At 45.0% G+C, this 10,595-nt stretch overlaps 3 protein-coding genes across 3 annotated transcripts in view; 1 reads left to right on the top strand and 2 right to left on the bottom strand.

Annotated features, from left to right (window-relative positions):
- The window catches only part of LOC101757872 (2-C-methyl-D-erythritol 2,4-cyclodiphosphate synthase, chloroplastic), a 2,909-nt gene extending 1,068 nt beyond the window's left edge, over nucleotides 1–1,841 (top strand). The window contains exons 2-4 of the mRNA XM_004953391.2: nucleotides 10–327; nucleotides 429–559; nucleotides 1,442–1,841. Coding sequence (XP_004953448.2) covers nucleotides 10–327; nucleotides 429–559; nucleotides 1,442–1,675 — 683 coding nt within the window. The 3' untranslated portion in view covers nucleotides 1,676–1,841. The remainder of the gene's footprint in view (nucleotides 1–9; nucleotides 328–428; nucleotides 560–1,441) is intronic.
- Nucleotides 1,842–2,429: 588 nt separating this feature from the next.
- Nucleotides 2,430–4,550, bottom strand: LOC101757475 (pentatricopeptide repeat-containing protein At1g11290, chloroplastic). The gene has a single exon (XM_004953390.3). The coding sequence runs from the start codon at nucleotides 4,548–4,550 to the stop codon at nucleotides 2,430–2,432; it is 2,121 nt and encodes a 706-aa protein (XP_004953447.1).
- Nucleotides 4,551–4,903: 353 nt separating this feature from the next.
- On the bottom strand, nucleotides 4,904–10,550 carry LOC101757083 (CAAX prenyl protease 1 homolog). Its single transcript, XM_004953389.3, has 14 exons — nucleotides 10,230–10,550; nucleotides 9,215–9,362; nucleotides 9,005–9,089; nucleotides 8,840–8,935; nucleotides 8,032–8,097; nucleotides 7,799–7,897; nucleotides 7,512–7,625; nucleotides 7,252–7,362; nucleotides 7,095–7,157; nucleotides 6,899–6,991; nucleotides 6,004–6,117; nucleotides 5,694–5,765; nucleotides 5,544–5,609; nucleotides 4,904–5,306 (listed from the first exon to the last, which is right to left on the bottom strand). Exons 1-14 carry the CDS (start codon nucleotides 10,258–10,260, stop codon nucleotides 5,187–5,189), a joined length of 1,278 nt encoding a protein of 425 aa, XP_004953446.1. The 5' UTR covers nucleotides 10,261–10,550; the 3' UTR covers nucleotides 4,904–5,186.
- Nucleotides 10,551–10,595: the final 45 nt, after the last annotated feature.

Raw genomic sequence — 10,595 nt, 5'->3', positions numbered from 1 at the left:
GCATAGCAGCCGCGCCATGGCCCCCTCCCCCTCCCTCTTCATGGGCTCGTTCACCATCTCCACCGCGCCACGAACCCGCGCCGGCCCCGCCGCGCCCTATAGTCACTCCGCCCGGATGTCCCTGCGCCCCCGGCAGAGGCCGTGACCGGCCGTCGCGGCAGCCGTCCAGGCCGAGCACCAGCCGCGGTGGCCGCGGCGCGAAGCCGCCCGCGCTCCCGTTCCGCGTCGGACACGGGTTCGACCTCCACCGCCTCGAGCCGGACCTCCCGCTCATCATCGGCGGCATCAACATCCCCCACGACCGTGGCTGCGAGGCCCACTCCGACGGTACTCTTGATATATCCGCTTGCTGTTCGTGATTGGTATCCGTTTCGTGCCCCAATTCTCGTGACCGCGCGTGTTGTTGGGGAATTTTGCCTCGTGCGCAGGGGACGTGCTGCTGCACTGCGTGGTGGACGCAATTCTCGGCGCGCTGGGGCTGCCAGACATCGGGCAGATCTTCCCAGACTCCGACCCGCGGTGGAAGGGTGCCGATTCTTCGGTTTTCATGAGGGAAGCTGTGAGTATCTCTTCTTTCTAGCGCCGAGTGCTAGTTGAATGCTTCATCGTAACAAAATGCAGAGTTTCTGTAAGCATGGTAGGATCTTGAGAAAACAGTTGGATAGTTCATACCGATTGATATGAAAGCGTGTCAGGATTTATGATGCCATATGCAAAAGGGCTGGCGGTTTGTGTGTGCTTGCAGTGCTTTATTAATCATCAGAACATACTGTATGTTGATTACAAGAAATCTGTTGAATAATTCGTAATTTCATATCGTATAGCATATTGTGTTGCTTAACTAGTTTTTCTACCCGTATTTGTTATAGACTTACAGTAGTTTTTTTGTGAACAAATGTAACAGTCCCTACGTGTCTTGCCGTATTTTGAACACCCGAAGTCCCCAGCCATTAGATGGGCAGTCCTAATTATGTCCACATGTTGTACAAGATGTCCTGCAGTTCTTGCACGGGTTGCTGACTGAGAAATGTGGTCTTTGACCTTTGGACACTTCAAAGGCAGAAAGTATTCCACGTTTTAGATTTTGAGCAAGGCATGCGCCATGTGCATAGAACGCTGACTCCACGTTTACTTTGGGCACGGACTCGCTGGACAGAAATTTCACACGCCTTAGAATTTGGGATCATCCTCTGATCTTTTTCCACATTGGCCCACTTGACCATTGAAATTTAGCTTAGCTCCAATTATTTAGCATTACTTTGTTCCAGAAAACATCAATTATCCTTTTAGTAAATTCAAGCAATCTGAGCATATAATTGTTTCCTCTTCTCATACTAGAACTTTTCTATATTTTATACACTGAAGCTTCATAGTCTGTAATACAGAAGCTGATGGAACTGATGCCACTAGTTAACATATTTGGATTCTCATGCAATTTCAGGTGAAATTGATGCATGAGGCAGGCTATGAGCTGGGCAACCTTGATGCTACACTGATCTTGCAAAAACCAAAAATCAGTCCATTCAAGGAGACCATCCGATCTAACTTGTGTGACCTACTTGGGGCAGACCCATCTGTTGTCAATCTCAAGGCCAAGACGCACGAGAAAGTTGACAGTCTAGGAGAAAACCGGAGCATAGCTGCCCATACTGTAGTTCTCCTGATGCGGAAATAGAAAAGTGGAAGTAGTGAATTGTATCGTACTACAGGGATTGAATTGTAGTGAACAAAAGGCTGTTATGTTATACCAGTACTTAAGTGATCTAGTCACTATGGGAATCTTCATGTTGGAGAAACAATAAAGCTGAATGCAATGAGAGAAGTTTTCTGTATTTATATTATGTTTCGTTTATTTGCTCCATGGATTGTTTTCCACCTGCTCCAACAAAGTATAATTGCTGAGCTTTCTTGCGATCGAGGTTCATATTGGTAAACGGACATCTGAGTGAACATCCATTAAAGTCCATATACATCAATATATTCATTTAACCTTGCTTACCAGAATGTCAACGTTCACAAGATACACGTAAAATTACTGGTGAAATCCATATAGATTTTTAAATGAACTCATAACTATTACTCAAGCTGACAGTAGAATACACTAGATAAGCGATGCAACTCGAAGCTGACAGCAAACATGAACGGTCCAAACAGAGAACAAAATAGAGTTAATAAGCACATCACAGTTTCAACATGAAGGGAGACAGCAGATATAAGATCAAAGCAAACATCAATGCTATATGCTGCAGCTTTGTCCACCATTTTTGTTCTATTTATTTACTTCTTATCATTACCTATATTCAGCATTCAAAACAATAACCCTATCGTAATTTTAATTCGAGGCTCATGAATTAAAAGTACAAAGGTCGCTTCATCACTCTGGCCTAACCACAACAAATGTGTGTGCCTATCAAACATCTCTACATCAACTAAACTGCGCCAATTGGACTGAGTTTATGCACATCAGCAGCTAGGTCTGCCATGTGCTTGTTCATACTGTGCCATACTGAATATATCTTCTCTGCATCGTGATGTCTAGTATCTGCTGACACAAACTTAAAACCTTCAACCCCTCCAACATCTACAAAGCTCCACCCGGTCTCCTTTCTCAAACCGACTCTTCTCATTTCAGTCCTAATCATTGCAGCATCTTTCCATCTCCTAGCAAAGGCGTACGTATTAGACAAGGAGACTCTCCATATGTCGCTCTCAGGTTCCAAGGCTGACAATTCATTAGCAGCCTTTTCTGCAAGATCAACATTCCCATGAAGCTGGCAAGCAGCTAGAAGAGGCCCCCAGATGGATGAGTTGGGAGCGACAGGCATATCCCTAATGAATTCTTCTGCTTCGGCAAACTTCCCAGATCTTCCAAGCAGATCAACTACACATGCATAGTGGTCCATGCTAGGTTCAATGCCATGGTCCGTTCTCATGCTTTTGAAGCACTTGTAGCCTTCTGAGATCAAACCAGCGTGACTGCAAGCTGATATCACACTCACAAATGTAATAGCATTTGGCGAAGGAGTTCCAGCATCTTTCAGCTGGTTGAAAATCCTTAGAGCTGAATGACCATCTCCATGCATCCCATAAGCAGTGATCATTGAATTCCAGGAAACAAGGTCCTTAATATCCATCCTCTCAAAGATCATCTCGGCAAAATCAATTCTACCTAACTTCGCATACATACTAATGAGAGCATTGCATATTGAAACATCGTACACGAAACCAGATTTCATGATGCATCCGTGGAGCATCTGCCCCTGATGCAGTAATCCTGCATTGGAGCAAGCCTGCACAATGCTCAAGACCGTGACCAAGTCAGGCACAAGCCCACCGCCCCTGGCATGAAGAACGCTGAAAAGCTCCATGGCTTCGTTCACATGGTCACTCTTGGCAAGGCACGAGATAATGGTGTTCCATGAGACAATGTCCTTAACTTCCATGACACCGAACACCAAATGAACCGCATCAACTTGCTCAAATCTAGCATACATGCCCATGAGGGAGTTCCCAACACTGATGCTCGGGAAAGCACCCATTTTAATCAGGTGAGCATGGATTCCCTCCCCATTCTTCTGGGATCCTGAAATGGTGCAACCGTAGAGAATTGCCGCAAGAACATCCTCATTAGAACACACATTCCCACTCTTCAGGTACAGATCATTAAAAAGCCACACAGCCTCTTCAACAAATCCATTCTTTGCAAACATAATGATGAGAGAATTCACCACCGAGGCATCGTCCTTGAGCTCCAACAGAACAACAAGAGCGTGCACTGGACCGAACAATTCCGAGGCGCCCATCAAAGAGCACGCCTGAATGACGCTCAGCATCGTGACATTGTTGGGTAGGACACCATCTTCCAGCATCATGACGAACACCTCCAGGGCTTCGTCAAGCATACCATTGAGCACGCACCCTGATATGATGGCCGTCCAAGAGACAACATCCCTGCAGGATAACCCAAAGACTAGCCTCCGCGCGCTGGCCGCATCCCCAACCTTGGCGTACATGTTGACCAAGGAGCCAACCACGAACGGGTCACCGCAGAACCCACCTGCGATGAGGTAGCCGTGCACCATCCTCCCCAGCCTCCCGTCCCTGGCGAGCCCACAGGCCTGCAGGATCACGGACGCCGTGAACTCGTTGGGGCGGACGGTGCCGTCCTCGGCCTGGTCGCCGGTGCCGCCCCGGGCCAGCATGTCCAGGAAGGCGCGGAGGGCGTCCAGGGGCGCGCCGCGGCGGCAGTGCGCGGAGATGAGTGAGGCGTAGGTGGCCGCGTCGCGGCGGGGCGTTTCGTCGAGCAGGCGGAGCGCGGGGGAGAGGAGGCCGCATTGGAGGTAGGCGTGAAGGAGGGAGTTCGACACGGCGAGGGGCTGCGCGGGATGGAGCTCGCCGGACTTGAGGAGGGCCGCGTGGACTGCGGAGGTGAGCGGCGCGTCGCGCCGAGCCGCGGCCCCGCGGAGGAAGGCGACGGAAGAGGCGGGAGCCGCGGCGGTGCTGGCGCCGTGCGCAAGCGGTGGCGACGAAGGGCTCGAGAGTGAGAGCATCGCGGTCTGATGAGTGCGCAGCGGCTGGCCTGGGTGACAAGGTGAGCTCGTTCCGGAGCTGGAGCCTGGGAGTTAGCAACTCACCGCAACCTCGATTGGATCAGGTGCGTGCTGTGCCCAGACCCTAGGACAGGTGAAAGCCACGTTGTTTTTTGCCCGGAACGTGACGTAAAAACTTGCAGAAGATTAGGCCCGACACAAGGACTTCAGAAAGATGCATCGGAGCATCTTGCAGTCCTGGCTCAGGCAGCTAGCGCCAGGCAGGGGCATCCAACCGCAGGCAGCCAAAATCGACGGCCTGGGTTAACTGCCTGGACCAGGCAGCTAGATGCAGTCAACAAGCAAACAAGCCCTAGTGTTCGAATAGCTGATTTGCTTATATTTCTCGATATCCGAAACACTATTACATCAGAGCATCTACGAAATCGATTGATGAACGGCAACCCCTCTATGTGCCCATGTTACCCTGTATGCACGTTCGTGCTGAATGCTTAAAGAACTTTGACAGCACTACTGTATCAAACCCCTCAACATCCAAACACTGAATCGGTGCCTTGTGCGTGGCAGGGAAATCCACATAACAAGGATATCAGGGTTTTGCCCTTCAAGAACAACATCAGCTCTGGCAGGTATCGATTAGTCTTCTTTTTTGCTGTCTGAATCTTCAAGAGCCTGCAGCCTTTCCACAAGAGGTGGGTGGGAGTAGTGATATGCAGAATACCATGGATCGGTGTTCATTGCAGACAAGTTCTCCTCCTGAAATTTTAGAAAATGCTTCAGGTTACTGGGTTCAGATGTTGTGGCAGTTTATGATGGGTAAACCTACAATCTAAACTAACGAGTAAAACAAGGATACTGGTGAAAAATGGAGTTACTTTATTACAGGAGTGAAAGCATGCCATATTATGTCCTTCAGAAAAAAAAATAATACAGCAATGCCATTGCCAACTATAAGAAACACAGATTCTATTAAAATGGCCTCTAGATGATTACCTGTAGTTTGACAAGGGCCGCTCGGAGCTGAGGGGCATATCCAAGGTTCTTGGCAAAGGCGTCAGCCTAGAAATTGGATTAAGGTGAGTGCAACCAAAAGCTTTAAAGATATCAATAGCACGGAACTTGGAGGCAGATAGAATAATGAACCTGAAATTCAAATGCTCTGCTGACAAGGTTTAGGCAAAAGCTCAGAAGGTGTTGGAGAGGTATTATGGTGTGCTGCAACCAAAGCAACACGTGTCAATGGAGCAACAAAGATAACAATGCTAGAAATTCAAAAGTACAATGCATCTCAATTTTCAAGACGAATTTAAATGAACAGTATAAACACCTAGATTTCGTTTCAATCAGATTTGTCTTATTAGCCAGAACTTAGTTGACACCAAAAATCTCGAGAAAGAATGAAATAGAATGACAAGTTGACAACAGTTGTTACAAGATATGACACTTAACATACCTGGAAAATGATCAATCCAATTATTATTGGCTGATCCTCGAAACCAAAACTTTCAAATAGATCTTTGGAGTTCCTTACTAGAGTATATCCTCCAAATTGCAGAAACATAAGCAGCTGCACAGAAAGCAATAATGAAATGAAAAATGAAAAATTCAACAGCCAAAAAAGGCTAGAAAGATAACAATCTTTCTCATTTTGTTCGACCAACTAATATACAGATCAGATGGTTTTATGGTACATTACATGCACAAAATAAACTAAAAAAGCTCAAGCACTGTATGACAACCACCCCTTACTGTATTCAACGGTGTCCACTGTTTCTTGGTGCTCAAATGATGCTCAATATTGAGTCCTCTGATAATAAAATGCTAGGATTTGCTTTCTTAAATACTCATTCATCTAATGAACTGCCTACCTGAGCTAAATTTAGCAGTTCTAAGCAAGGAGCTTAACCTAACAACCACCCATGCCCACTTGTAACAATTGGCATCTCGTAGGGGCTTCATCAGAGCAACGGCCTTTCACTTTGGACAAGCATAGGTGGCACATAAATGACTAGTCCCAATGGTCAACCCCTTCTATCTGTGGGTGTACCTTGCTTATTAGTACCCAGCGCCCAACCTTACTTTTCAGTCTTACCTTTCTAATCTAGGTGCTGGCTGATATAATGATACTAAACACATCCTTTCAAGGAAAGCGATGCCACATGCCTTGTAAGAAAAACCCATGGAGAACCTTTTTCTTTTGGGGAAAAACTCGCATCTTAAAGAAAATATCACTGGATAACTACACTCCTTTAGCCAACAAGTGCTCAAATGCTAGTGCAACACAACTAGATAGTATGCAAAGGTGAAAGACTGAAAGGTCATAATTAGTTATGGGAATGAGAGAATACCTGGACAGCTATAAAGGAATAGACAGTATGATTGAGTTTCCAGTGCCCAAGTTCATGTGCAATAACAGAAACTATCTCATCCTCGTTACTGCACTGAAATCAACAAAAAAAGAAACATGTTAACTTTGTGCATGCATGCTAACATTTTTATGAAACAAAATAAGTGCAAAGAGAAAGGTTTTCTGAAGCATAGAACCTGCTGAATTAACGTGTCATAGAGCACTATGCGTTTATTCTTGAAAAAACCGTACATGTAAGCCTGAAAGATAAATGTCAGTTTAAATAGAAGCATTAAATTATTGTCTGCTAGCTAGCAATGAAACCTGACTCTGGACGTAAAGCAATTAACATACATTACTGTGGCTTGATCTGGTAGACCCATCTACCACAAAAAGCTTTTTCAAAGGAAACTTGAGGGAAGCTGCCAACTTCTCTATTTTCTCCCGGAGTACACCTTCAGGAAGCTGTTGACACACGTGCAACCACAAAATTCAATCTTAACTCAGAAGAACCTTCATACTTATAAGATAAGATCATGCCAATTAAGTACAAAAAAAGAACTAGCAAGTGAAGCACGATGGAGCTATCACTACAAGTACAACAAGATACTCACAGGAGTGAACTTGTTGAACAGAGGAGCTATCACGATGGGGTATATTGTCATCATCAGGAGAGCTAATACAAACATAAAACCCCAGAGATATATAGCTAGATAAGGTCCTCCAATCTGAAACAATACAGAAAAGATTGAATGAATCAGTTGATACACTTAGATGAGACTGTGATTTTGATTCTTTGGACCTTAGAAAAACAACCAACAAAAACAAGACAAAGGACAACATGTGGTATACACATAATAGTTAATTAATTAACGTTAAAGAATAGAACAAGAGAAGTTACCTGTACTATGTAGATGATAGCAGCCACGATTGGTGGTCCCAATATCATGGATAGTAAAATTCCTTTGACCATATCCCTAATGAAGAGCCATATAGTTTGCTACAAGGTACAAAGCAAGAGAAATCTTAGTATAAATATACCAGGAAATGAACATAATAATTCATAAGCCAAATTTCAAATAGATATCCTAGCTAGTAACAAATAAAAGGAAAAACTGTAAAATGTGAACATACCTTGTTAAAACCATGTCGAGCCTCTATGACAAAAGTTGAATAAAGAGAGAACGGCAAGTCCGTAATCTGCGTTTCATGAAGTATGCATTAAAGTTTGACATCAAGTAGTAGATTTGACAACCACTGTGCTCTAAACAGGAATTGTTTCTCCATAAAAGAACAACATGGCACAGTTCTAGTAGGGCTGATTGTGGACACTGGACACAGCTATGATCCTCCAGGTTCAAAATTAATGGTTAGTCACTGAAGCAACCAACAGAAAAGGCCGACTACTGAATCCAAAAGAATTCAAAATCTTGATCCATGCAAATTCAAAGTAGACAAATGCACTTTGCACCTTCTTTTTGAACAAAACCTAAGCATTTAGCGAAATGTTAAATAGACATGTGGAAGTAATATAATAATAGATAAATCACGTCTGCTTCTCTAGTTTTGCCAAAAAAAGAAAGTTCAAAAAGTCATGAAAATATATTACATCAAAAAAAGCAAGTAGAGGGAGAGTCACAAACATTTTTGGCCCCAAAGCACAGCAGGGCATCGTGTGCAACAGGGTTTATAGATACCGCAATGCAAAATGCTACACTAGCCAGTCCTGACTCGTAAGTCGTATCAACTAGTGACATCAGACCCGTGTATGATCCAACGTTGATAACAATAGTGATATCAGTTCAACGAAAGGAGGCAAATGTCTCACTTTATACATATTCCATTAAGTGCTGAAAGATTATTTAAGCTAATCAGAATGCAATGTAGGGGGAAATAACTGAATTAACATAGATTATGGTTTAGGGAGGCAAGTTATTAGTACCTGTGACCAGACCATGGCACCAGCTAAGAATGCAAGGGTGTGTATTATCTCATTCTCAGCATTCAGACCAACATTTGTAATTAGTTCTCCAGATTTCTGCGGAAAGAAATGATCAGCCAAAATACTGGCATAAGGATAGTGATGGAAGCAGGGGATTTGTTTTACCTTCCAAAACCAGGGAAGAACTCTATAGTACAGTATTGTGGTATCCATTAAAATAGTCACAGCCTCATGAACAAAATGGAAGTGGCTGTAAGATAAATCACAAATTTCAGTATCGACAATCTAGATAGATAAGTAAGCTAATGAATCTGAGCGTCAGAAATTATTACAAAATGAAGGTTGCAAAAAGGTACACAGAAGCATTGTATGAACCTTTTGTCGAGGCTATAATCTCTAGAACGTTTAAACTTTTCATCACTAATTACTCCGAGCAAGGGTTTTGGCAAAGTTGGTAACTTGAGGGCTCTGTGCTGACGGATGTCAAGATATGTCTCAAATATGTACATGAGAATCATAAAGCCTGCACAGGGATACACATTGAGAAAAGCATCGGTCATACCAAGTAAATAAACATATCATGTAGCCAGTGAATAAGATCTAAATTGTTGGGTTCATTCATATTAACTGATGAAAAAACTTTAAAATGATGCAACCCCATACAAAAGGTAACAGAAGATGGTAATGACAAAATTTTGAAAAGACCCATTAAGAAATTCTATTACTACTAGGAACCATTTTACACTAATTAAACATCTTCAAATCTGCATGTTATTACTGATAGAGAAGAACAGAGCTTCGAATCACAAACACAAGTTCGCATAGTCAGTTGACTACAACAATCTTAGTCAACACTCAATAGTAAGTTAGAAGCTCACAGGCATCCCTTCACTCACTCCACTAGTTAAAATTATGGATGCTCTTCCTTGCACTAACTTATTAGCTTCAGTGTCTCAGGCCTTGTGTTCTGACTTATTTATTTCCCAGATCACAGCTAAACAATTGGGAACTGACCCAAAACCCAAAAAGGCAAGCTGTGCATACTTGGAACATCGAATCACTAGATAACACCAGACAGCATTCAATCACTCAATAGCACCATCGTCGGTGCATCACTCTCGCAATCGCAAGCTTCATGCGCTCATCCCGCCCACACCACATTACGCTAACTAGATTTCACCAGGGGAACCAAAGCACCCATCAGGCGTCCGCGGCGCCCAATCACCTCGCGCCACGGTCAAAACCAGCCGCGCAGAACCCCTTCCCCAAACCTCAACAAAACCTAGGGTTTAACCGCGGATCCCGCGTCTCACCCAAACCCGAGACACCACAAGGATTGAGCGAGCGACTGCTACACCATGAGAGGAGCGGCAGGGAGGCGGAGACTTACACAGCACGGCCTCCAGGTAGGGCAGCGCCATTGGAGCCGGGCGAGGCGGGGCGGTGGGGGCGCTTCGGAAACCGAGAGGCGGAGCTAGGGCGACGGATCGGGGCCGCGCGGGAGTGGCGAGTATTATGAAGCGGGGGAAGCGTGACGCGGTGCGGGTACGGATGCTTTGCTCGATTCCGCTGCCCGGAGTTGGGGAAGGAAGGAAGGTATAAATACGGCGTCCAGGAGGCCGCGCTCTTCTACGCCGGAGTTGGGTGGAACCGGCTGAAGTCCGCGGCTTCGCAGCGAAGCATGCCGCGTTGGCTGCTGCCTGCGGCTTGGCTCCGGGCGCCGGCTCCTTCCACTGCACGAGTCGTACTCGTCCGC

The sequence above is a fragment of the Setaria italica genome, chromosome I, assembly GCF_000263155.2.
Source record: "Setaria italica strain Yugu1 chromosome I, Setaria_italica_v2.0, whole genome shotgun sequence".
Taxonomy (NCBI): Eukaryota; Viridiplantae; Streptophyta; class Magnoliopsida; order Poales; family Poaceae; genus Setaria; species Setaria italica.
The sequence above is the reverse complement of the archived record's forward strand: the minus strand, read 5'-3'. Positions and strand labels throughout refer to the sequence as shown.